This window comes from Melozone crissalis, unplaced genomic scaffold (genome assembly GCF_028551555.1).
Source record: "Melozone crissalis strain CALT ecotype California unplaced genomic scaffold, PUWL_Pcris_2 ptg000056l_1, whole genome shotgun sequence".
NCBI classification, from domain to species: Eukaryota; Metazoa; Chordata; class Aves; order Passeriformes; family Passerellidae; genus Melozone; species Melozone crissalis.
The window spans coordinates 2,928,908-2,955,043 of record NW_026535834.1 but is presented as its reverse complement, the minus strand read 5'-3'; the positions used below and the strand labels follow the sequence as shown (position 1 = coordinate 2,955,043).

Sequence of the window (26,136 nt, the reverse complement as noted above, 5' to 3'; positions counted from 1 at the left end):
GTCAGAGATCCTACGTGAGGCTGTGCTGTACCAGAACTGACCAGGCAATCATGAGCTGTGGACCACAGCAGTGTTTGCCCTGTGTGCAGCATTTGGAGAATCCTCTTGCTAAGGGGCTGAAAGGTTATTTTGACTGATGAGTGCACAGGATGAGTACAGGAAGGAGCTCAAGAATATTCAGTGAGAATTCTCATCCACTGTGGGGTCTCGAACTTGCAGTGGGTACTTTATATTGAGTTTCATTCTGTCTTGAAACAGCTACAACAGACAGACATGACTGATCTAGGTATGTTATGATGAGTGCAGAATTATTGCCCCTGCCTGTCATTAAATATCACTAGTCTGAAATTTCAGTCAGGCCCTTTATCTTGGTAACTCATCAAAAGGAGCAGCTGCCAGTGGACAAGAAAAGATGAAAACAGGTTTCCTGGAAATGTTTTTAATTCTTTTGGTCTCTCTTAAAAAAAACCAACAAAATTAAGCAAAATTTATTTTTCTCATATTTATGTGAGTCTCAGTAAAATTTAGAAGTTTGGAAAATATTGTCTATATGAACTTAGGAGTTTAAGTGCCATTTTGCAAAGGAATTTTCAGGAGTTGGTCTCACTTAATTTCACTAACACTCCATTAGGTAGTAGAGCAGAAATAATTCTGTGATCCTAGACAAATATTGCAGTCTAAGTCCCACCACAGAAATTATATTATTCAATAAAGATGTTTAGATGCAACTGGGGGGTTCTGGCGTTAGGCTGAAATTGCAGTGGTCCATAGTAAAGTCTAAATTCAATTCTTCCATCTTTCTAGTGAGGGTCTTAAAGGTGAAGGTTTTTGAATGCTAAAAAGTGCCTTTGTAAATCTCATATTTTGGAGTTGTTAACGAATTATTATAAATTCGAAGTAGGGCTGTGAACCCACGTCTGTGTTCCCCAGATTAATTTATTACAGAGCTACAAAGGCCATGCTTGTTTGTTTGTTTGTTTCCAACTACAACAATTTGCAATAATTTATACAAATAAGGAAAACTCCAGAAAAAGTACTGAGGCACAGAACACCCAGGAGGTCTCAGCAGCCTTTGGCTGAGGTATTTTTCTGGCTTTTATTCTCTGAGCTGGAGCCAGCAGATGTGCATCCTGGACCTTTGTTACTAAGCCTCCTATTGTAGTTATTGCAAATTGTGTGAGATTTTTTCTTAAAAAAATATCAGAAAAAATAGTGGTAGAAGATTAGAGAAAAGGCCTTTGTTGGGGAGGTTTTCAGCAAGTATAGGCACAAGTGTGAGATGTGCAATACATCTGTTTGAAAGTACAGCACTTATTTACAGTAAAGCATTTTGCTGTCACATCAGCTGAATGCAGTTTCCAAATTACATTATCTCTGTTAAAACTTGTTTTGTTATTAGGAATATTTTTCTTATCTACGTCCAGTCAAAGTTAAAAGTTCTATGTTTTCCTATAGTGTTCTAGAAAAAATAGTGTGAGTAATTTTGGAAATATGGAAGGCGTATGTTCCTTTTATCCCTGCAAAATAAGAAAGTGTGCTACAAACTTCAGAGGGAAAACACAGTTGTGAAAATGGAGAAATACATGCAGCAAAATTCAATAATATAAAAGGAATTAATTCAAAAGAACAGTTGAATATTCACTTTAAGTTTTATCAGTTGTATACAATGAGAGAGGAATCTGAAGTTAGCAATTGGTTCCTTTGTACAGAATTGGATTTAATTTAATAGTAGGAAATCCCCATCTGTATCTCAACTTATAACCTTAAATTATATGCTGACTTGGCAGTAAAATGATGTGAGAAAAGTCATAAATTTGACCTTTGTGCATATTGTGTTTCTTAATGTCCTTATTCTTTGTAGTATAGATTTCAGTGCACTGCTGTGGATTTGACTTGGAATAAAGTGTGTTTGATCTGTACATGCAATTGTTCCTGATAATTATGTGTATTAAAACCAGAAAAACAAGGTGAGAAAGGAGATTTGATTGTATTTAATGTACTTATATATGCTTAATTCTCATGTTTTATAAATTTCATTCAAAGGTAAGTGATCTTAATGATAGCTGAATGCCAAGGTAAACTGCAACAACTCCATTGTTGAAAAGTACACACAAAAAAACAAACCGTGACCTGAAAAGTAAACTTCCAGAGGATTATAGGAGAAAGTTTACTTACACATCAGGTATCTTAGTTGTAATTGTTCTGGCAGTTGATGTACATAAAATGAACAAAGTGGCTTGGCCCAGTATTGCATTAACAGTTGAATAAATTAATGTATTCTCCATTGTTTACTTTACCTCCCAAAGTGTGAAAAAATTGCACCTTTGAACAGTAAACTCTATTGCTATAACCATCTGTTTGCACTTTCATTACACACTCCTACCAGAATAACCTTCTCTTTGAAGAGAAAATTGATATGGGTTGTAAAAATTACGGTCTCTGACCTTAGGTTTTATGTCCCTTGAGGTATCCCTGGTGTGGTCTCCGCTGGTGGATGTTAAGGTTTCTTCAAGAAATACCTTTATGTCTTCCAGCTAATTTCAGATAAGATGCCCATGCATCAAAGAGTTGCCTGTCACACAGTGCTGAGCACTCCAGTCTCTTGTTCAAGCCTTAAAATGAGCTGAGTGAGACCCCACAACTTTGTCCTGCCCTGCCCAGAACTGCTGGGCATCTGGCATGATGTCCTGTAGTTGAAGGGTGTTTGTCTGCATGGACTTCACTAGCTCAGTCTTACTTCTGAAACTGCTCATATTGTCATTTAAAGCCAATTAGCAGCACTAGTGTTTAGCCTCAGGTAGAATGTTCACTTTTAATTCTGTTAAAATGTCATCATTTTGTGTAATTTTGGGTGCGTACTCTACAAGGGCACTAAACTGAATAATTTCCAACTGAAATACTTGAATAGGGAAGTTAAAAACTGAAAAATGCCATTATTTGTAATCATGATGCTTTTAAATTAAACACTCTGGATAGTTTAGTAATGAAATATTACAAGCTTTGTTTAAAAAGCAAACACTCTCCCCCTTTCTCTTGAGCTTAAACAGTGGCTTGTTTAAAAAACCCAGTAAAATTCCATAACACTTAAACTCTTTTGAAGTAGTTTTTCAACATCAGCAAGTAATTCTGCAAATTGCTTTTGAAGATGAGGCTTCATTTACTCCAGCGTGTGTGCAGTCTGATGGAGTGGATTAGTGGGTGTGGACTGAAATGGTAATTTGGGCTTTTTTGTGTGCCTGGGTCTCTCTGCAGAACACTCCCTATCACACACATCTCTGTCCTCCTGCAGAAGTTGTGAGAGGATCAAGGCTGTTCTATTTAATAGTCACTGCTGAAGACTTGAAATCTGTATGACTGCATTGCATTCATGTTGACTAATAATTTTTTATTATTAGTTTTTCACTTTCATTCTACTAAATAATTTTTTAATAATTTTTTTTTCTAGAGCAAAAAAAATTTTTTTTTGATTAGGTGAGTTCCCAGAGCCAGCCCACACAAATATCAGTGGTGGGGTAAGGGTAGAGTAAAGATGTGCAAGTGTAGGAAAAGGGGCAGCTTGCTTTTTGTCTGACTTACATTATTTTGGGACTGCACCCCAGGACAGAGTGACTTCAACATCACATTTGAATTAGCAGTTATGTTGTAAGAGAGCCCAGCATAAGACAGTTCCCTAATACTTTTGTGTACATTGTAAAGAAAAAAAAAGGTCACTCAACTAATGCAAATTGAAATTATTTTATTGATTTTAATATTTTTGTATTATTATAAATAATAATACAAATGTAATATTTTTGTATTATTATAAATAATATTATAAAAATATTTTAATATTTTTGTAACTGAGTTCATGGTTTTATTCTAGCTGAAAGTGCTTCCTTTCATTTTGAAAGATAATGCAGAACTTTCTGTGAAGTCTGTAATTACATAAAAAGAAGACAGCATTCTCCCTGCTTGCTACAGATCAAACCTTTCAAGTAGACAAAAAAATGATGATAAGTCATTATTTCAAACAAATTTCAGATGCAAAGTAGTCTATTCAAGATGAGATTTATCTTTTAGATGAAAAAGTTGAATATTAAATGTCCTTGAATTTTTGACTGTTCATTTGCAGCTTTTTTTAATGGATGAAGATTTATAGATACAGCATGGTAGTTCTTCAGCTTCTATATACAAAAATCCACCCCCCTGACTCATCAATAAAAATATTCAACAGGAAGCAATAAAGCTTTTAAAGTGTATTGAATAAGTATTGAGTAGTATTTTATTGTCATTTGGAAAACTTCAGGAGTCTAAACTTGCTTTAGCTGTCTGTCTCAGTTCATACAGGTTTCACAGCATTGTGATGACTATCAATGCTTTATTTCTTTAAAAAAATTCCAAATTTTTTATTTTGAGGGTGATTTTTTTTTTATTCACGTAATTTTTGTATATGCTGAAAATACTATGAAAAATGTTCAGACAATGCAAGGTACAGACAATTTGGGGACTAATTGTCTCTGATAGTGAAGTGAAAAGAATAAAGTCCTAAGTTTGTCCTGAAAGTGCAGTTTCTGCAGGCACCGAAAACATTTTGTATTGATTCTATAGAACACAGAGTTCCAGCATTAATAATTTAGCTGGCAAGAAATTGTTTACATTAGGTTATCAATGCTCATATGTTGCCACTGAAAACCACTGTAGATGTGACATCAGGTTCCATTAGGCTGGAAAAAGGAAACATAACAAGGAATCCTCAACTGGTAGCAGCACTTCTTCAGCAGTGAGAGGAGAAAGGAAGGGGAAGGTTCATTTGCAGAGGGATGAGGACAGAACTTTTATGGCTTTACCACAGGGGAAATCCACTCTGTTTAACCCAGGATCTGGGACTTGAGAAGCAGCAGCTAACACACATCTTTCCTGTTGTAGAACCATATCTTTTATAAACCAAAAAGTTCTGAATTTCTTAGTTGATTTTATTGCAAATTTATCTCTTGACAGCTTTTATTGGTCATAAAAAGGTGAATATGGCTGAAAAGCATTAAGCTGAGACACTTAAGGAAATAAAGGTGGCAGGAGGTAGCAGGTGCTGGCTGTGTTGGTGCAGATTTTTGTCTTCATGACTCAGTTTCTTGACTGCTCATGTGGAATAACCTCACAAAAACCCATCTAATAAAATGAGAAGTTCAGTGTTCTCTTGCTATGAAGGTTTGGGCAGCAATTTGCCACCTCCGCAATGGTGAATGCATGGTGAATTTCCAGATAGAGGCATTGCTTTGCACATTGGTACCAAACTTTGTGAACACATTGGTAGAAGATTGGTTGAATGTGAAAATAAGTGCAATAGAAAAACAAGTTTTATACTTTTTGAAAGAAAAGCATAACCCTCAAACCATTAAAAAAATTTTTTGAGAGCAGAAAAAAGGCAAAAAATTTATTATTACTCTAGGGAGTTTTACTGCTTTGGTCCATGTAAATCATTAAACAGGGACCTCACTCTTGCTTGACTTTGCTGATTCTGGTTTAAGACCATTATTTGCCAATTAATTCTCTTATCTGTTTTTCAGCACCCATAGTAGAATTATTTTATTACATGAAGAATGCTCATTATCCCTTTGTATTAAGGACATGAACTGCTTTTGTGTCTTAGGAGTGTGGAAACAGTGTAAATGGAGTAATGAGGACAGAGTTATTTTTATTTTATAATTGTTTCAACTTTTCCAGTTGGATTTTTTTTCACAAATATGGAACATTTACTTCTTGGGTGACTGCTTTAAACCCAATCCAAATGGTAAAGACTGGGGAATCATGACTTGTTTGTCATTTTAACCCTCATAACTAGTGCATGTAGCTTATCTAAATCAGAATGTATTTGTCTTAACTGCCTCTGTTTGTTTACATCAACTTTTGTCTGGGGTCTAACTGAATTGTAAGATCATTGAACAGGAACTGTTCCCACTATATGTGTTTAGTGCCTTTCACAATGAGGCACCAAGCCTCATGTTGTCTCTCCTGTAATGTAAACAGAAAGAAGTTAATCATTGTCATGGGCAGATTTTTTTCTTTCTCTTTTAGTGGTATATGTGATGTTAATTTGCTTATTTTGACATATTTTGGACACATGTCTCCTATATTTTAAGTGATCTGCCTGCATGGCCTGTTACTTTTCTCTTCAAAAATATGTAATACAACGTTTAAAACCTTTTTTGCTGAGGTGGTTATGGTGTAACTTTACAGTTCTTGGCCACTTAGACATTCTCTGCCCAAGCAGAAGTTTGTGGATAAACGTGGGAGATGACATAAGGCAGTGCCTTTAATTTGGTCACTTTTTAAATTTTTAGGTAGTTGTATAAGGCAAATAATATAGGAGAATCTTTAAGTAGGTTTTGGGTAAAGATCATTTCTCTGTCACTTATGTGTTGTCTGTCCAGAGCGCATTTAAAGGAGTCATTAAATAAGTGACAATCACAGTTTTGTTGAATAAAACTCCCAACAGAGTAACTACAGGAAATCTGTTACTGTAATCCTGTGTATGGAGGATTTATTTTATACATCCTTGTGTGATGTTGTGAAAAAATTATTACACAAAGTTAAAGGAAGCATTAGAGCAGTTTTGTGAGTGTTCTTTCACTTGTTACACCAACATGTTTTTGGCTTACTCTTCAGAATAAAACTTCTAACAACATCTAAGAAGAATAAGGCTTTAATTGCACATGTTTAAAACATACATGTAATGCAGTTTGTCTGCCGCTCTTTCAGAAGCTGTCAGTTAATTCTTTTATACATAAGCAAGGCAAACCTCTCTGCAGCTGCAGAACTTGAGCACTGGTTCATTGAGATGAGAGAGATCAGAGAAGATCAGTGCCCAGAAAAACCTCAGCCTTTTTCCCAGGGAGGCAGCTATCACATAGTGCTTCTATATTATGAGAAATAGTGAATATTTTTTCACCATCTCTGTGTAATTCATGGTTTTACAGACTTCTGCTGTGTCAGCCCTTAGTGTGGCACTGTACCAAGGTTACCATAAGCAGTGTGCCATGGATTACAGCATCCCTGTCCTTTCTCTTCCTCACCTTGAAACTCAGTAGCATCTTATAACTGGAGTACCACAGCTCTAATTTAATTAAATGACTTGTGAAAAGGATCTCATTCTTTGGGACGATTCTTGGAATGATCCTTGAGGAAGAGTCTTATACCTGTCTCTATAAAATTGTGTTCAAGTACTTATTCCTTCCATTTGAAAAAGCTGCATCTGCAGAGAAATTGTGAATGTCTAGAGGGCTGTACACCACAGCAAGACTGAGGGGATTGGTTTGTTTGGGTTGGGGGTATTTTAAAAGCCCAGGATGATATCAGATCAGTCTAACAGTGATGAGTATTGCTACCTGTGCAGACACCTTACCTCATGTAAGAGCTGCTTCAAGCGCTGGTTCTTCTCAGGTGGCAGACTGTGCATGGGCACTGCCCTCAGGGAAAAAAAGGAGGAAGGCATTGAAGCTGCCCTAAGTGAAGAGTAAAAACTTCCAGTGACTTGTGTCAGAGCATGTCCAGGGTCTGTCACATGTAGAGCATACCCAGTGTCACCCTACAGTCAGTGCCAGTGAATGTTTCTTTCTACATCATTTGCACAGCAAATCCTTCTTCTCTCCTTTATTGGCCTGCCTGGGTTAAGTCTTAGACAAGTTCCTCTAGCAATCCTTTAGGCATTCTGGCAGTGATTTGACCTTGCTGTTCAGATATTTTGTTGCCTCAGGTGGTGGACAAAAGCAAAGGACAGCAATATCCTGGCACAGTGATTCTTAAAGCATTTTAGCTAGAGGGCATGTGGTAAAAAGAATGGTATTTTGATAGGCTGCAGACAAGTCCAACTTATCTATTACAGACAGTGTGAAGAGACTCCTGCTTGTAATTATGGCACTGAGCTGGTGCAGGAAGAGTCTGAAGAAAATTATTTCAAGGATGGTAGCAGGACAATGTGAAGATCAAGTATGGGTGATATAAACAGCTCTGCACAGGTAGGAGTCACATCTGCTAAACTTGCAGCCACTGTCAGCACTTGTCTAGCAGAGAGCACTTGGCAGTGCCTGGTTGTCCTGCGATCACCTGAAGCAGAAGGCAGTGAGTCTCCTTGTGCAGACTGCCAAGCTGGGAGTGAACTGCTGTTAATTCTGATTTAGTTACCAATGCCATTACCAAGTCAGTCTTACAGACAATATGGTCTTGTGACACACTTTGCGCATTCAGGTAGTACTGAAATGGCTACTTGTGCTCTCTTTTTAGAGTTGAAGGAGTGAGTTTAATTTGGGTGCCTTTTTAAGGCACTGTCTTTTGCCACCCTCTGGTGCCTTTTGCCAGACTTGAAGAGTGTTCTGGGGAAGCATTGCTGTGTGCTTTCTCTGTTCTTAAATTTTAGAGACAGGTTGCCAGGCAAGATGGACATCTCGTCTGACCTGGTATGGCTTTCTTATGCAATTAGTACTTATGTAAGTGATCTGTCTTCTGTGTAATGTGAAACGAGGTTGTCTCACATGCTGCCTCTCCTGGAATACAGCTTTATTAATTTACACATACTATATGCACTAGTTGAGTGTTGCAACATCACAGAACCTGATCACTGAGCACAGAACTAGAGTGTGATTACTTTGTGATTAAAGATTTACCAAATCGATTATGTGTTACACAAGGTTGCTGTAGTATCAGAACTGCTATTCTGAACAGATTAAAACTAATGTAAAATAATTCTGACATATTAATCTTTATAAACATCACAGGACACATTTCCTGTTTGAAGCATAATTTTTTAAATATTTCTCAAATGTCATAAAATAATTCTTTCTCCTTCCTGTCATCAATGCTTAGATCTCCCGGCAATCAGTTATACTCAGTTCTCACTGCATTGAGAGATACTGTGATTGTTCCTTATTGGACATTGGAGAATGAACTACTTGTAATAATGTAATTACATATGCTTATTAAAATGAAAAATGTTAAGGGTTTGAGAGAGCCTTTGTGTTTCACAAAGATACTTCTCTTTTTCAGGAATGATGTTGACCACTGATACCTTTAATATTGCAGCTGTTTGTAACTGTGGTGATAGCAGAGCTTTGTCAAAGACCAGGATATATAGAGCTGAACAGTTTAACAAGTAATCATAGCCACTTGGCTTTTAAAAGCATGAATTTTTATCAGTTCAGCAAGTAATGTTTTTGTCTCAAAGACAAGATAGAGATACTACATGCAGCTTGATATAGTTGGTTAGAAACTAGCTGGAATTAATGTTCTGTAAAGTATGTAAAGCAGCATAAGAACCATTGGTAACTGTTTACATGCTATTAATAATTAGCAACCTTCCTAGCAGTCTGTTAGGAAAGAACCATGCATTGGGTACAATAGAAACTCAACTCCATTCCGTTGGGTTCAAATTACATTTGACTTCGACAATGGGGCTCATTTGAGTTTCTGCCACTGTAAACAAAGAGATGTTGGAATGTTGCATTTGTTTATTGATTTATTTATTTGGACAGGTGCAACTTGATCATATGAAAAAAAAAATAATTCAAATATAGGCAGAAAATAGCTTAGTAAGCATTGTTCAGTCAGAGTATATGATATTAACCAATGTCTTGACTCAAAATAATTTAGTCTGTGGCTGTTTTTGAATTTGGGTCTTAGAATAATCAAATCATGTTCTGGAGAAAGTGCTTTACCTGGACCTAGAAAATAGAAAATACAGATTTTATTTTCTGATTAATTTCTTTTTATGTACTAAGTTCCTTCTTTGACTTTCTGCTAAAAATTATGTGCATGTCTGTGAGGTAGGCTCTGTTAATGGTAATAGAGCTCATCCCTGGGAAGAGGTCAATCAGTTCTGATGGATCCCATCTGTATGAGGATGATTCTCTTGGGTGTAATTTTCCTCAGCTATTTGAAACCCTCTCATAAGTGCTTCAAAGCAATCAGGTTCTATAATTTGCAAAATGATGGCAAGAGGAAAGAGCTGGGAAGATTTTTGGTGGGATTGTATGTTAGAATGCAATATCACAGGACTAATAGCCTAAATTAATGCAGGGAGAGAGTTGATTCAGGCTTTTTTTTTTTTGGCATCTCCAGTACCTGGACACCCACATTTCTCCAAAGTGGACACTACAAAGGGAGAATGGATGATGGTAGCACCAATTTAGGATTTGGGGCAGGGGAAGGTTGAGACTAGAGAAACAATATGGAGTTACATGCAGAAGACATTACCCTTGGTACAAAGTTTTCCAGTTCTTTTGTGTTAAATGGAAAATTGCTCAGCAATCTGCTAACAAATCCCACAAATACCTTGCTTACAGGTAGAAATAAACTTACAGAAATATTGAGCTGACCTTGCACATTTAATACCTTAAATTATCTTACCATACAACACAGCCCATGTTGCAGCTGTGTATTGTATCATAGTCCTATCAAATATGTTCCTCTGTCTCTCAGCAGGTGGAATGAATTGGATATACACTCAGATTTGGAAACAATGCCTTTAATATTTCAGTTCACACTAAGAATTTGCTGTCTTTATTTTCCTTTCAACATTACATTGCATTTGAGCAATGACAGGGCTTCTCCTGTGCTGCACACGTTGGATTCCTGTCAGTGCTAACAGAAGGTATGTGCACACACCAATGGAAGCATGGATTAGAGTTTCTCTTGAGGTGAACAACTGTTTATAATTAGAGTTGTGGGAATGAAGGAAAACCCAGCTAGCAAGCAAGCAGTCCCTCTTCCAAAAAGCTTGGTAAACTCATGAAGCTCAGGGGCTTAATCTCTGAACCAGAGTGCTTGTTATCTAATCCCCACCAGCTGTTGTGTACTTGGTAGCCATGACATCTGTAATAGAGCTGAAGGGCCTGTCTATATTGGTTGGCACCTTTACCCACCAACTGAACTTGATTCTTCTCTCATTGCTCACATTTACCTGCTTTAAATCATTAACCAGTTGCTCAGGGTTTGATCATCCATTTAACCATACTTTATAATAGAAGTCAAGTGCTGCTTTTCACATTAAGCATATTTTAGGTGTGTAGGTCTTCAGCAGGTCTCGTTTTTGTGTTGCTTGTAAGAAAAAGGTATCAACCACAAGAATTTCCTCTGGTTTCATACTGATTCCTAACACAGACTTAAAACTGACCTGGGAGTGAAATCTCTTGAGTTGTGTTTGAGCTGAAAAACACCATCACACTTCCAGTAAACAGAGTAAAGAATTGTATGCATCTCCATTAAGTTATGTGTATGAATTGCTGTAGGTAACCATAGAAGGTATAATATAAATGTAAGCAAGGTATATGTGTTCATTATAATGGTGGAGGAACACTTGTTTTCAGAGATCACTGTCAGTTGTGCTGTAGTGGATATTGGTTTTTTTAAGCTGGCAGAGGACAGGAATTGGCCCATCTTGAGAAAAATCAGCCATTTTATGTCTCCCAGTTCTTGAGTGAGTGCTGTGATTTCAAGCCCTCAGCTCCACCAGCAGTGCAGAGGAACAGCTGCTGTGCAGAGTGGAGTGTGACCCCTTCATGCTAGGTGTGGATGAAACTCCTATTTTGGTCCTTGTAAGGGCTTACAGGGAAGGTGCCTTGTTCCTGGGTCCCACATGGGTTTAGTTAGGAGCTAAGGGCTGAGCTGTTCTCCAGGTAAGAGCATTTCTGGACATGGAAGAACATACCTGTGGGTTATTTTACTGGTTAAAACAGAGCTGTTTATGGCTTCCTGGCACTGTGAATAGTTAGATTGGGCAGCTGAAGTTGATACTGTGGCCAAAACTGGGCCTGAAGGCTGCAATAAATGTCTGCTAGCTGTCATCATATTGTTGTGGGTCTAAGATTTTGAACTGTCCTAAGACAGCTCCAGTGTCTGTAATACTAACTGTCAAAATCCAGAGTACTGGCCTCATAAATAAAGCTAGCTATACTAAGTTTTCAAAGAAATGCCTCTCAAGTTTTGTTAAATTTCATTATAGTAATTTTTCAGTTGGAGTTGATTGAATTGATTTTTAATTTTTTTCCCCCAGAATGGCACAAAGAAGTTCTGGGATTTTATGAGGACACATGACAGGTAACAATGGCATCACATTATTTCCCATTATCTTCCTGTTGTATTTCATACTGTATTCTCTTTAACTGGTCAGGTGTTGTTGATGTTTTCTTTCCTCCAATTTCCTCTTCAATTCTCACTTCTTGTGTAATACTTACATGTGGTTCTCTACTGTTTAAGATAGAATTAGCAGAAATTTTAAAATCTCCTTGTGGTTTATTATGTTTTTAGTAAGTTTTGTCTTTTCTTGACTGTTCCAGTATTAGAATTTTAACACATAATTGTGCATTAACACATTGTTGTGCACATTATTTACACATTACATTATTAACACATTATTGTACATTTTAATGATTACATAGAAGATGGAACTGAAAGTTTGGATTGTATGAAATTCTCTTTTTTGAGTGAGAATTTATTACCTGAAGGAAGGAGTTTATTCTGTCTTTCCAAATGTATTTCTCTGATCAGAGAAGAAAAGCAATTAACTTCTGACTTCAAAGATCAGTTCATACAACATTATAAAAAATAAGGTGTATATAAAACAGACCAAGTCTCAGTGTTATTAAAAACTAAAATATTTATATATGTCTTTCAAAAAGTATTAATATTTAATCTGTTTGCTGAAAATTCAAGCATTAGAAGATAAAAATAAAAAGCAAGGGTAACAACTTTTTCCAAGAAAAAGCTTTTCTAAATCTATTAAGTGTAAAAAATGTAGCAAAACACTAAAATAAATTGTGACATAACCAGAGCCACATCAGGAGATGTGTTTTTTGTGTGCATTAAATTACTAAAATCAGTTGCATTTTGGGAAATTCTTCTCTGTTGAAACCCTCTAAGTCCTTACATGATTCTTTTTGTGATGTGAGTCTTTATATGCATGTGGGTGCCTGGGAGGGATATAAAATTCTAGCAGCAGTTTTTATCTATATAAAGATTATGAAGGTAAAATTTTCAGGAGAATTGGGGAAGTCTTAGTTGGATTAAAAATGCCTGTAGTGCTTGAGAATGAGGACAGAAAAGGGAGTGATATTTCAATACTGAACTTCACACTTGCTTTTGGAATTTGCCTGGAAGACAGTTCTGTCTTTGCACTTTGTCTGTCCATATGGGCATGTGCCTGAATTTATGATGGCAGATACAAAGGCTGAAATGATAATTGATTGCTGGAAATTTAATATATTCCCATTCAAGCAAGTGAATCCAGCCTCAAGTCACAGTGCTGAGAACATGACTTCCAGATGAATTTATATGACTATTTTTGTTTAAACTTTAGTTTATCACTGTGTGATAATGTGTGAATATATGTAGCTAACTGAGTGGGGTAAGTATTAAAGGATCAGTTTTCCATGAACTTCTTGGGAACAGTATTTCTGAAGGACTTTTGTGGACATTTTTAAAATAGTTGAGAACATAACTTTATAAAAAGGCTACAGCCACATGTCATGCCAGTCATCTCTGGTCACATAACATTTGTTAGCTTCAGATGCACAACAGCTGCCACCCCAACTTATTAGTGACTACTGTGGAACTGCAGAATGTCTAACACTCTTTCACAAGGAAATTCATGGCAGCTTCTGACACCAAAGGTAGTAATGTGAACTTCCTGCATAGGAAATCCATGGGTTTACATAAATTTGTTTTTGTGAATAGGAAGGCAGTTATTACCCAATACATTAGTCAGATTCAAAATCCCTTATAATACTTTAAAGCTTTACATTTTGATGTATTTTAATAGCTGTGATGCTTATTATATGGAAAAGTCATGCAAACTAGTTCCTGAAGATTATAGAGAACTTCATGCTGAGAGAGCTCTTACAGGTTCATTACTGTCAATGAAAGATAAATATTGAAGAGGAGAGGTTTCTGGGACACAGTTCTGTTGGTCAGCATTTCCTGGTGTGTATGTCTGCTTGAAGAAGATTGTAGATGTTTTCCAGAATTAAGATCCCTTTTCCATAATACTTTTTCATAAGTATTCATAGTTTACAACTTACAGAAGTGCTGTAAGACTGTTAAATGCTCCAAGTATCTGTAATAGGGCTGTTTACCTGAACTGAGCATGTTCTGTAAAGATCTGTAAAGAACACATGTATATATTATATATTTACATAGAATTTATATGTATTACAAATTTAGTGATGATGAATTAAAAAAACAACTGTGTAATCCTATAAAACCAGACATTGTGCCTAACCCATGTCTTTATTTGTCATCCTCTTTCAGCAGCACAAGTTAAACATGCTTAAGACAGACTTCCTTGCTGCATGGTAGTGAAATGAGAGCTTGTGTGCTGGGTTCCTTTGGGACCCCAGTGTTCTGTCTCATTTCCAATTAGGTCAATGTAAGCCAGTATTTAATAGATTTGTATCAGAAGATACAAGAAAATATTTACCAAGAGAGATGAAGTTATTGTTGTATAAATGAATCCTTTCCAACTGTTCAGATGAACAGCTGATTAAATTGTACAAAGACAAAAGCACAAGGGCTGCAGTAGTCACTTCATTTGCCTTAGATGTGAGTCATCTTTTAAAATCTCACTATATGTTGCAGTAGGGCAAGATCATTTAACCGTATGTAGTCTGGTGGTGTAACTCTAGCACAAGGTAAAATAGCAGAATTGGTATTACTTTTCTGGTTTTTCCTTTTATTTCTTTTCTTTCCTTTAGTTATTGCACATCTGGGCATGAGTCTACTGTATGTAGTTCATGAGCTCTCTTAAGATCAAGATCATTCAGAACTAGACATCCATCCTGATGTCACTGCTGTAATTCATGTTGAACAAATAATTGCTTATTCCCAATCCCTCACCGCCACTTAAAAGACAAAAATAGTATTTATTACTGGTCACAAAATAAACTGTGTTAAGGCAAACCTTCAGAACCTGTGCTGTCAGAAGTCAACTGTGTGTCAGCATAGACAAAAGAAGCAGCATTTCTTACCATATTTAGGTTTAAATTCTAGTAGGAGGAAGATCCACAACACAAGGACAATACCTATGGACAGTAGTTTGGTCCTGGAATGCTTTGCCCAGAGTCTCCATCTTTAGAGAAATCCAAACCTTGACTGGACAAGGATCTGAGAAGTCAGGCCTAACTTAGAGTGACTTTTAACAAACAGGAGATTGGATCAGATGATTTCCAGAAGTCACTTACATCCTGAAGGTGTCTATGATTTTACAGGCATATTAAATGTTTAATGAGTGTTACAATTCCCATCTGAAAACTGTCAAAAATTTGTAAACTTGTCAAGAAATCTGTCAATTCACAAGCCATTTTTTTCTATTGGAAAATAATGAGCTTACTATTGTTCTTGTCCTGTGGAGTTAGATTTGAGTTAATATGTATTTGAAACACACAGATGAACATTGTCAGAGCTCATTGGAAGGTTTTACAATGTCATTAGAAACAACAATGAAGTTTACTCAAAATGAATGAAGTAAAAATCCTTGATTACCTCTTCTCCACTGTAATTATTGAACAAGTTTATTGAGGTGTTGCTCCTAAGAGTTAAATAATTTTGGCCTGTTGTGTCAGGCACACAGCAAAAGATGTTTTCTGCAGTTATGCACTGCTTACTTTTCTAATTAAGTGTAATTTTCACTTTAATACTCAAGGTGATGTGTTTGGTCATTATTAAACATATCCTGATGAAAATCAGGCAGAGTGCAAGCAATGAAAATTTAGATACAAGGTTTATTTCAAGATTTTTTTTAGGCTTGGGTCTGTCAGAACTGGTTAGCAATTTGTGGGCTGGTAATTTTTTTAAGGACTCTGCTTTTAAAAATTAAAATCTTTATCAGGAGAACATTTTCCTTCTGCAACTTTGTGGTGATTTTATGTTAGAAATAGAAACATACTAAATTTTACAGAGTAACCATCGATACCTGTAACAAAAAAATATTCTCTAAAACCAGACTCAGGTTACAGTTATATTCTCCCTCATCCTAATTTTGCTATATATAGTACAGTAAGAGCCTGAAATGTAATACTTAAGTTCTACATTCATCTACTTTATAAAGCAATAGACCACATTCGTTTCAGGTTTCAGCAGCTCCCCTTAAACAGATTCAAGGCTTTTAAAAGGCATAATTTGGGAACAGATGAAGGTCAGTGCACAGTCATGTGCTTCCTTCTGTGCTTTGAGTAATAACGCCTGAGAACAGGGACACAACTGTACCTTTTCCTAGTTGACAAAACAAAACTATGTCTACCTCTCTATGTGAAAGTATGAAAAATTCACTGTAAAGTTTACTGCATTTAAAATAGAACAAATTTGAGGAGACTGAATTGTGTGCATGATACTTATGTGAGTTCCTCTGAACTCTGAAAATATCATGTGATGAATAAAAAGCATTTGGACCAAAAAACTTGCGACTCTACATGTGCATTGTACCCCATTCATGCTGCATTTTTACCTGCAAAAATGTGTCACAGTGACTCAGCAGTAGCTCCTGACTTAAAAATTATTAATAAAAAAAGCTGGAAGTTTATTCTTATATTTCTGCTTTATAAGATTTGTCTTTTGTGGGTATACCACTCATCAGTTTTTCTGGATCTGGATTGAAGGCACTTGAGACAGTAATTTGTGTTTGGATTTAAGTGTTTATTATTTCTTATCAGTAAAACAGTCTCAATACTGCGAGTTTGGCAGCTTTTCATGAGAAGGCATAAAATGGCCAACAATCTTTTGTTACAAGGTCTTTTAAGACTAAACTATCCAATTAAGAACTGACACCTAGATTATTTCCCCTTTTAACCTAATAATTGATCCCAAAGAGCTGCAATGCAGACTCTTCTGCCCAATTACAAAATGCCACCCAAACCCATGGAGAAGAAGGAAGAAGAAACATGAAGAAGAAACCCAGGACAACACCCTGTGCCCTCCATCTTGCTTCCATCCACAGCATACTAAAAACCCCAAAACCTAAATTTCTCACCAGGTGATACACCTACACTGCTCTCTATAATCTGTTTCACACTTCTGTGGATTCCAGTCTATCTTGAAGTCTAGGAAACTTTCTCCATGAATGAGGGTCAAAGTCAGTGCTCCCCTGGGGGTCAGGGCACCCCAGAACAAACTGAGAAATATTCCTGGTGTCCTGGGTTTTCACAGCCTTTTTGTTTTTTCAAGTAAAGAGATGAACTTGTTTCACATTTCAAACAAATTAATTCCTAATCTAATTTGCTTCCTCGGAAGAAACGACTTTACACTTTATCTATTACAAAGACGACTGAAAAGTGTAGTTTTCCATCAGGAGTGAGTTTACAGGATGAAGGAAACCAAAGCAATCTCCACCTCAGCTTGTTCCCAGTCCTGCAGGCAAACGGGAGGAGGTTCTCCAGGCAGGTTAGGAGTGACATAACTCCACAGGAGGAGGTGCAGGTGTGGAGGCTGTGTGCTGTGCATTGCCTGGCCAAGGGCAGGGATCAGGAAGTGCTGCCCAGGGCACTGAGGGTCACAGCCCAGCAGCTGTGGCTGCATCCCAGCCCTGGCCAAGGGAGCAGCCAGGGATGGTGACAGAGCTGGGCCAGTGGCCTGCAGGAGCCACGGGTGCTATTCTGGCTCAGTGGCTGGAGCAGGCAGCTATGGAGACAGGGTGGAAGTCATGTGCCCTGACCACATTATAGGAGTGGATTAAATTCCTTCTCCTATTTCATATGCCAGATCATTTGGGCTTTATGGAAACTTAATCCTGTATGTATTTTTCTGGTTTATGTCCTAGTGTATTATAAGACACCATGAAATTTAACTCAGATGCTTCCTTTGTGCAAGAATTATCACAGTAGCTTTAAAATACAGCTTTTTAACATCATTACAGGTAAAAGAAAAATGTTTTTCTTGGGTGGCATATGCCTTTTGCTTTCAATGATGTGCTGTTATTTTGTAAATCTTGTCTGTCTTTGTAATGTCTCCTCCAGGGTGTCAATGATGTGGAATTTTCTTGATAATCTTCAAAGATAGTGTGGAAGATAATGCACTGTTTAAAATCAACTGGAAGTAGTTCAACAAACAAAAATGATAAAAAGTTTAGGGAAATAATAGCTGAGAGAAGGGAATGAGGGCTGGGCATGTTCATGCAAAGGATATCACAACTGAGGAGAGAAATTACCACTTATCATAAAATGTAAAGGAACGTTACAGAACAGGCCAGAATAATTTAATTTCATCAGTAATCAATGACAGAATGAGAAATTATGTATGGTGGGGAAAGAATTTTTAAAATTAAGCGCTAAGAAACTGTTTTTACCAATAAGCAAGAAGGCATGTTTTGTAATCACTGTCATTGAAAATGCTCAGGTCTAGGCTTGATATCTGTCTATCAAGGATGTTATCAGGATAATGATAATTTTCCTGGTATTAGAAGGAAAAAATGTAGTAGCCTATTAGTTTCCTTCAACCCAAGTAATTACATGATTTGTTTGCATACAATATTTGCAAATAAAATGCACTTAATGCTGTGTTTTTTGTTGTTCATTTTTGGGGTTTTCTACAGTGAAGACTTGACAGATCCTCTGCTTTTGTGCCAGGAATTCTGCAGGCGTATTTACTGTCTTTTAAAATGAGTTACTATGTTGTTACCTTAGGATCCAATTTAAATAAAAGCATAGGAATGAGAGAAACATGAGATGTTGTAAAGTTATCAGAGAGAAACATTAAGTCATAAATTTTCAGATTCTCATTTCATCTTCTTAAGCATGTGATATGAAAGCACCCTATAGTTTATAATCTCTTCTTGGCTGTATCACTGAAACAGGGTAAAATGGCAATAAAATCTTTATAGAGGGAATTGCTTCATTGGGAAGTTGAATATTTGCCTAATTCCAAGAATAGAATCCATCAAAATTCATATAACTAAGCAGGTACACGAGAATTTTGACTGGTTAGTCATTAATTTCTCAATACAAGTTTCTGGTATCCAGATTAGAAACATCTTGGATTTTTCACAAGTTTAGGGATTTAATTTTCTAGTGTTTCCAACAATATGCAAAATAAATTAATGTATTCATTCTCTTACAATCACTGAAATCAGAAAGAGTCTTCCCTTTGCTTTCAGGTGATTTTGAAATAAACCTGTTTTGTGTGAAGTGTGCCAGGAGTTTCTACATGGCCTAGAGACATGGCCTGCATTTGGGATGGGTAAAAATAATCTTAGGAAAGCCAGGAAATGTTCTGTAGTTGGAATGCCTGTATTTTAGAATTTTAGCTGAAAATATCTCTTGGAAATGAGGGAATTCTTTAAACCTTATTCTAGAAAACTGAGGAAAATGTGAACAACTATCAGTTTCTCACTGATGGTACTGAGAATGTAAAGTTATACCTGGCAAAAGGTTTTGTTATTCACGTCATGTTTGGGTTTTGGTAGGTAATAAACAAAGTTGCTCATTTCCCTTACCTTAGTGCAGAACATTGAACTTTTTTGTTTTGTGAGCTCTCCTTGTAACTTGGTGGTATTTTAAATTTTTGACTTTTGCCATTTCAGAATGGAATAGAAACATACTTAGGCTTTTTAGGTGGATTATTTATTGGTCTTACTATGTGATAGCATTTATAAATGGCAGTTTCACAAACAGTTAGAAATTGGAACAAAAGCCCATCAGGCTCTGACATCTGTTGCACATAATTCCCATAAAGATGTATTTAATCAAATAAGTTAGCATAAAACCTGAATTTATTTATTAAAATATTTTGTTGAAAGAATCCCATTGAGATGCAATGTGTCATTTCTAAGGGTATCCTGGGATACTGGCCAAGATATGACACTTCAGGAATGTTATTGAGAGCAGTGTGCTTTGATGTCTCATTTATTTTGCAGTTGAATTTTCTTTCTCATTTTTCTATGTTGTATGAAAATAAGTTGCTGAGAGAATTGTTTATTCCAAAGAAGTTTTCCTGATGATATTCTCTGGTTGGCAATACAAATTGCTACTTTACAAGTAGATACAAAATGTGTTTTTAAAGTGCATGTATATGGGTTTGTTACCACTTCTTAGTTCGTTTTTATGCTGGTCTGATGATTAACCAAATATATGCTTCCTGCTTTATGGTGTCATGAACAACTTCCTGCTGCAGTTCAGTTTACTGAAACCAAACTTCCTTTTGATTTTTTCCAAAGAAAAGTTTATTTTCTCAAGCATACGTGGCTCACCACTTTATTCTGGGTTTATTTAGTATTAAATATTTACATTGTGTTGGAGAAAGCGTTCAAATTTCATCAGCATACAGAAGTCTTTTAGACATCTCTAATTATCTATTGCCAAATCCACTTTATCTGTGATTAGTATGAAAGGGTGAATGTTTTTGTCAGGAGCTTATAGCTTTGCTTTTGTAATGGACTGCATTTTAAGCAGCCAATTGGATTGGTGTTGGCCTTTGAAAGATGCAAAATGCTTTGAAGGAAGACTTAAATGAACCAGTAAAGACTGTGCAAGCACACACATTTAATCTCAGGACTATCTGCATTATAGCTAAAGCTCTGGGAAACTAAAGGAATTGCACTGGAGAGTAATCAAAGGGTACAGCTTTATTACATCTCTGTTCTGAAAACGAAGGGGCTGTTTTCTCTGGCTTAAGGTGCTGGGAGCTGTGCTGATAAAAGGAAGAAGACAGCACTTTAGACACCACATTGGAAGTTTTCAGAATGTGTCCAGCTGTGAAATGGATGGGAAATTGGAATACAAAAGTGGCACAGGAGCTACATACAATTTTTTCTTATAGACATCAAAAATAATTTGGAAATAAGATGAAGCATGCCCTCCTGAAGGTTGACTCCTCCCAAAGGGTTGCTTTTGAGTGTTGGCTCTCAAACAGGTTTAGGTGATTTTTGATTATCATTTCAAACTGAAAACACAGTCATTTTAGATTCAGACACGGAGAGGACACATTCACAAATGTGAACGTGGTTGTGTGGAGACCTCAGAGCACCTTGCAGGATCTGAAGGGGACCCACAGAGAGAGACTCTGTCAGGAGCTGTAATGACAGGACAGGGAGCAATAGGTACAGATTCAAAGAGGGAAAGGTTAGGTTGGATATTAGGAAGAAGTTTTTTACTGTGAGGGTGTGAGGCACTGGAACAGGTTGGCCAGGGAGGCTGTGGATGCCCCAAGCCTGGAAGTGTTTAAAGCCAGGTTGGATAACACCTGGAACAGCCTGGTCAGGTGGGAGCTGTCCTTGTCTGTGGCAGTGGGGGAGTAGAGGATATTTAAGGTCCATTCCAGCCCTTTAGCATTTTATAAACATAATTTATTTGTGATCTGGCGTGTTTCTCAAATACGATATTTTAAAAAGACTAGATGGAATTATAGGCTTGACATAGAAAACTATGAATAATCAATTTGTCATCCCTCTATGAACAAAGAAAGCCAAATTCATATAAGTTCAAGAAGAAAAACATATTTATACTTTAAAGCTAAAACAATTATGGGATTTCTGAATTATTTATTTATTTCTTACTAACTTTTCATCTAGTATGATTCGTAAATCTTGACATTTTCTCATTTATGAGCTATGTGGGCAAAAATATTAAATGTATGTTTTATATTCACATGCTCTCCAGCAGAGATGAATGCATCTCTAAATACCTCTGTGGTTGCACAGTATATTTGATTATTTTCTTCTGATTGTATCAAAGGGAATTTTAAAACCAAATATCTGTTGAGAGTCAAGGGGGCTGATTAAATCACTTACTTGCTTTTATTCCTGCATGCCATTTTTGTGTCTCCTTTTGGAATCTGCCATTCTTTTTTCTTTGTCTTTATTGAAAATGGTAACTGAAATACTGCAGGCGCTGTAGTAGTAGTATTGGAGGGATTTTGGTGGTTTGGTTTGGTTGGTTTGTTGTGGTTTTTTAGAAATCGTACATCATTAGTTCCTGAAGTCTCCCCCATGGAGCTGAGATTCTTGTTTGTAGGCAGCACGTACCAGTATTACAAGATTTAAACTAATTTTGAGATACTTTTTAACCTTTAAAAGTAGCTGAAAGTGGCTGAGGTTAATAGCTCAGAAGTCTTAGCTTTCAATGTTAATATCAGTCTTTTTTAGGTGCTTTATTCTCCACTATTCATTTCTGATCACAATTTGGGTGTGTCACACACATATCCATGCTTGACACAAGCAGCTCCCGAGTTGCTCTTACAAAGATTTAAGAAAGGTCAATTTCTTTGCCTGTGTTGCCTCATCATTTACCTAATGTATTAGTATTTTAGTTATTAATGCAGGATATTGTCATTAAAAGTCATCTCCAGCTTTGAGAGAGTCTTGGCTCACTGACAGAAGTACAGGGGTCTTGTCCTTGTCTTTGCTATTGCTGTACTGTGGGAATTTTCTAAAATTATTTTTAGTTTAAAAATTCACATTTGTAAAGTCAGCATTAAGGCCACATCTGAGAATAAAGAAAGACTGAATCCATCTTTGTTTATTAAAGGCTTTTGAAAGTTTGTCTCATGAAAAGCAATTAGTAAGTGTCAGCAGTTGCATGTGGATTAACTATAGCCCTAGAAGTACACATTTAAGAAGCTGTGGTAAAGTTCATTTGCTGATCTCAGTTTCTGGGATGGATTTTAAAAGAATTAACTTTGCATGGTCCATATGTGTGTGTGCACATTTTAAAAGGATGTCAGTTTTCATCTGCCCTCTACCTCAGAGCTGCTGTGGTCAAATGCTGCATGTCTTGTGCTGCTCCATGAAACACCACCTTCCTTTCTCAGGTTTGAGTGGGAAGTTGTAGTATTTCTGCTAAATGTCTGCTGAGCTGGAATATCACAATACATCAGTTACTGTGATTCCAGTAAATACAGAGCTGTACTATGTTGGGGGAAGGAAAATTGTGGAAGTAGTTTTCTGTGGCACACAATAGAGTCATTTTCTAAACTATTCTCAGCAGTGTTTTCAGCTGTAAAGGTTGTATTCAGGTAGGTGTTTTCTCTTTTCATAAAAGTCTTAAAGGTGGAGGAGGAATTAAGGTTCTGCACTCTTATGTTGCAGGGCCCTTGGGTTAGCTTCTGATTTCTGCACATTGATTTAGTTTAGGGAAGTCACATATCCATCATGAATCCTAACACCTGTTTCACTTGGGGCTTTTTTGAAGTTTAAATGGTTAAATGCTACAAGAGAGCCTTGGTTGAATAGTTGGAATCCCTTTCAGAAAACATTGTGTGCCAAGACAGACACACTTCAACTGCAAACTTCAGTACAACAACAGCTCAAGTACAGGTTAAATGCTCTTTGTATGTGACATTTTAGGTACATATATTTCTTAAAATATTTTAAAGCTACTCTAATTGTTCCCATATTTATAGAAAGAACAATATTCTACATCATTGCACAGTAAGCTGTTTACATGCATGCTTTCTTTGGGGAGAACTGCTGTAATTAGAGTAGTGATTTATTTAATGTATAAAGTGAGTGGGAGCCACTGCAGTGGTAAGTTGAGGACAAGGTTGAGCTGAAGGTTAAGTAGGTCTGTGGTCTTCACCAGCCCTGGAAGACACTTTACACACCCTGTCATCTCTTAAGAAGTTCCTTTTCTGTTTGGTTGCAGTCCCTAGTGCAGCCGTGACAGATGTGGTGTGGAGGAGCTGAGTCTCCTTCACTGGGCAGTGGTATTTGCATTCCTGAGCTCTCCCTTTACACCTCTGATTTCCCCCAGCGTCAGCTGCTGGAGGAGTAGCCAGCAAAGATCCACACCTCTGGAATATGGTAAAAGTAATCTGCCACAAAAAGTGTAAAGATTAGAAGGTCTGAGCTGAGACCTTCTAACACCTGAGACTGCTGTTTCCTTAGTGCAGAGGTGTTACAGCTTCTTTTAAGGCATGGATGGAAGCTTGGGATTTATCATGATCCTTTTATATCTGGGTATTGTTTTCCTTTGTAAAATACAATAAAAAAGTGCTCTTGTACTCTTATTTGAGAAAAGAAGCCTATTGCTACATTAGGACATTTGTTATTCATTTTAGATTAAATTCTTGTATAGTATTACTGCCTTCTTTTAGGGAATCTGGCTGGGCTTTTTTTTTTTTTTTTTTTTTTTTTAGTGCTTCTATGTGTTTTTCCCAAATGTACTACTTCATTTCTTTTCTGTACCTTTTAGTTGTGGAGATGCTCACAAAAGTCCTTGTGGATGTTTTAATTTTTATATGTTTACTCCTCACTTAAAAACTGTGTATATAATACTCTAATATAGATCTGGTTGTAATATTTTGAAGGGAATTACCTTGAAGCATCAAAGACCTCTGTAATGCCCCATGGTATGGCACCACTGAAAGATGTGTTTGGACCTACTAATGCATTTGTATTAGTTCTTTTTGGTAGCCTGTATCATCTGTAAAAATAGCAATCTTAAACTGATTTTGTCGTGAATTCTTTGTATGATGGTTTAAAACTCCAGAGGATAAATATTTTCCTTATAGGCCAGACCAATCATGTGAACCCAAATGTGAACCCACATTTTGAGTCATTACAAGGAAACCCATTGAAAAAGGGAGTGAGGCTCCTCCACTCAGCTCAGCTGAACTGTCTTGCTCTAACTTTGTGTAATACTCAGATAACTGTCCTGAATGCAGCCTTCAGTGGGTTTTCAGAAGTTACAGACATGGTGACCTGTGGAAATATTTCATATTATGTTGTTTCTTGTGAACAATGAAACAGCAAATGGCATTCCCAGTGTTACCCCCCTTCTAAGAAGGTGTAATTCTGTACTTTCTCTTCCATGAGTCTCCAACTCCGACAGAAAATATTAGAGCTTGTATGTTGTGGTTTGTTAAAAGATGTAAATTTCTGTTCAAAATTGTTTGTCAGTCTCTCAGAAAATTAGAAGTAATTAAATAGAAAGTTCTACAGATTTGTGCCATTTCTGTACCCTCTCATCTCAAGATGGTGTGAGAAGCAGACAATTGTAATAACTTGCTGCTACTCCTTTCCAGCTAATTTGATCTTGTTCCTTAATTCTGACAGATTGTTTTTAATTTTCCCATCTGTTCCATAAAAATCTCAAGTGATTGACTCCTAGGAAAAAATAATGTCTAATAGCTGAGCCATTTTTAATGAGTTGGTATGAGTTATTTAATGAGACGTGCTGAAGAAGGCAAGCCAAAGGAAAGATTGGGCCTGGGGTGGTGGATGTAAAGAAAGGTAAAGGGCAACCATCTGCTTCAGGAAGCTTCCACTCTCCATCAGCAGCTTTAGGCTGCTGCTCTCTCCACTTTCAGGCAGTGCCTGTGGACAAAACAACAAAGATTTGGTGGCAGTAATTCTTTTTCCTCTTTTATTTAGAGCAGTGTTGCCCTCAGACAGTAATGCTTTGGGGAGAGGATCAGTCATGAAAAAGAAAAAAAAAAAATCAAAGAATAAAAGAATAATGTTTAAGTAACCTTAAAGATATTATGGTCTGTGGTTTAACTTCATTTCTTCCAGCACAAACTCCCAGATATTCCAGATAGAACCTTAGTGCCAGGAAACAGAGTGAATGTTCTCCTCCAGCCTCTCTGAAGGCTAAAACCTTTGCTTTAAAATTGCCTGCAAATGGCATCTCCCAGGGCAGGAAGCCATCAATATGCAGTACAGGTCTTTGAGAATAGCAAGCATGAATATAAATATTAACATCTGGACTTTTCCCTTCTGTTTTGGTTTTTATATATTATTATAATAAACATTAACATTGTTTTTAATAATCATCAGATAGCATTTTCTTTGGCAGCTTGAGAACTCATTATTAAATCAAATAGTGAAAATAAATATACAGCTCTTTTACAAGGAAAGTTGAAAGCTTGACTCAGCCCTGCAAATATGCCATTGTGAGTCTAATCCATTGTAGAATTCATGGAATAATGAATTAACATCTCTATTGCATACAGTGAGGCAGAACAAATGAGAGAATGCTGCCATGGTAATGAGCAAAATATACACTTGTTTTTTCAGGTGGCAGTGGGCTACCAACTAAGAAGAAAAACTTTTGTCTGCATTTTCTTAAACTAGTAAAACCTGGGAGTGTGTTAGGCAAGCAGAGAACATCAGTATTATATCAGAACATCCAGACATGTCCAAATGCTCAGCCCATCAGGTGTCCCCATGGCATGTTCTGCAAGCAACCAAAG

At 36.7% G+C, this 26,136-nt stretch overlaps 1 protein-coding gene across 1 annotated transcript in view; it reads left to right on the top strand.

The window, feature by feature from the left end:
- Nucleotides 1–26,136, top strand: part of NUDT14 (nudix hydrolase 14) — a 58,899-nt gene that overhangs the window by 15,998 nt on the left and 16,765 nt on the right. The window contains exon 2 of the mRNA XM_054286757.1: nt 12,020–12,063. Within this exon, the coding sequence (XP_054142732.1) occupies nt 12,020–12,063 (44 nt within the window). The remainder of the gene's footprint in view (nt 1–12,019; nt 12,064–26,136) is intronic.